The 1,304-nt window shown below is 33.9% G+C and overlaps 1 protein-coding gene across 5 annotated transcripts in view; it reads right to left on the bottom strand.

Annotated features, from left to right (window-relative positions):
* Positions 1–6: 6 nt before the first annotated feature.
* The window catches only part of LOC108733758 (lysine-specific demethylase lid), a 22,573-nt gene continuing 21,275 nt past the window's right edge, over positions 7–1,304 (bottom strand). For 4 of the 5 annotated variants that reach the window (XM_025979828.1, XM_025979827.1, XM_025979830.1 and 1 more), the window contains 2 exons: positions 1,188–1,288; positions 7–843 (listed from right to left, as the gene is read on the bottom strand). In XM_025979828.1, coding sequence (XP_025835613.1) covers positions 373–843; positions 1,188–1,288 — 572 coding nt within the window. In that variant the 3' untranslated portion in view covers positions 7–372. Of the gene's footprint in view, positions 844–887; positions 1,110–1,187; positions 1,289–1,304 lie in introns of those variants that run through there. The other variant, XM_025979831.1, reaches the window with a different exon arrangement.

Below are 1,304 nucleotides of genomic sequence, written 5' to 3'. Positions count from 1 at the left end.
ATATATATATATAAAATTTTTTAGAGAATTATTATTATTAAAAAAAAGTATGGCAAAAACAATAAGATTCATATTAATAATCAACGTAACTAAAATTCACTTGATAATTTCTCTCTAGCCCTCAACATTCTTCAACGCTGAAAACCTTCACCCAAATCAACGAAAAACACTAATACGTTCGTATTTTTTTATGGGATGATTTTAACGGAATGTTATTCACAAACAATTTAATTGTACCTTCACAAAAGCCAACAGAGGGACGGTGTTGTAAAATGCAAGCACACGACATATGTATTTGGGCTCGTATACTAATTCCCCGATAGCGAACAGCATACGTAGAATAACTGGGACTTCCTACAACAGAATCTGTAACTATACGGTTTCTTTAGACGTAGAACTGCTTTCGCAGGGTGGTGTTGTTTCAGGTGATGCAGGTTCTTCTGCCGATTGACTTTCCGGGGATTGTTGTAAACTGCCAAATGCGCTACTGTTTTTTGAACAACTCATACATATGTAATCTTCATCTTCGTTAATTTCTTGCGCTGAAAGGCCAACACAAGCCATATGGAACCACTGTTCACAACCTCCGTCACACTGAACCCAATCTACTTCTTGTCCAGTTGGTAAAAGACAACTAGTAGCTGCACATTTCTCTTCTTCGTCGTCGGACTCTTCTTCTGAGTTTTTATTACCACTTTTCCGTCCAGTCACCCTTTTACGAGACCCTTGATCCTTACCCTTCAACTTCTTCGTCAAATTAGCCTTGAGTTGCTTTAACTTCTTTATTTCTGTTTCATCCGAACGCCGCTTTCTACCCCGTTTTGATGGAACCTTCAGTTGAACCTAATATGAGATTAACAACACAACGTTCAAAGAAAATAAACTAAAAAAAAAATTGACAACAAAATTATAAAAACCGTTGATTATAAAATTAATAATATAATACTGAACAGAACAATAATACTATTTTCGTTTTGTTGATTAACTGTTTTAATATAACTTACTATGTAATCTCATACAGAATAGAACACTCATGTTATTTTGTAACAGCCAAAGCCATTAATAGTATAATCAATGACTTCGGCTGTTTTTTATAATTCAATGAATACCTACAAATAAATCTATAAAGAAACAGTTCAAACAATTTTAAAAAGTAAAATTAATAAAATAAATTTAAAAATACTTACATCAAGATCTACTAGTATGGGTTCTTTATCCAGGTCCCTCGAAACTTGAAGAATTTTCCAAAGATGGAACGTCTCATCAAGTGAGACTTCTAAGAGGTCTCCTTCGAGCAGAAGTTC

Source organism: Agrilus planipennis, unplaced genomic scaffold (assembly GCF_000699045.2).
Source record: "Agrilus planipennis isolate EAB-ADULT unplaced genomic scaffold, Apla_2.0 scaffold11, whole genome shotgun sequence".
NCBI classification, from domain to species: Eukaryota; Metazoa; Arthropoda; class Insecta; order Coleoptera; family Buprestidae; genus Agrilus; species Agrilus planipennis.
This window is presented reverse-complemented; position numbering and strand designations above follow the sequence as displayed.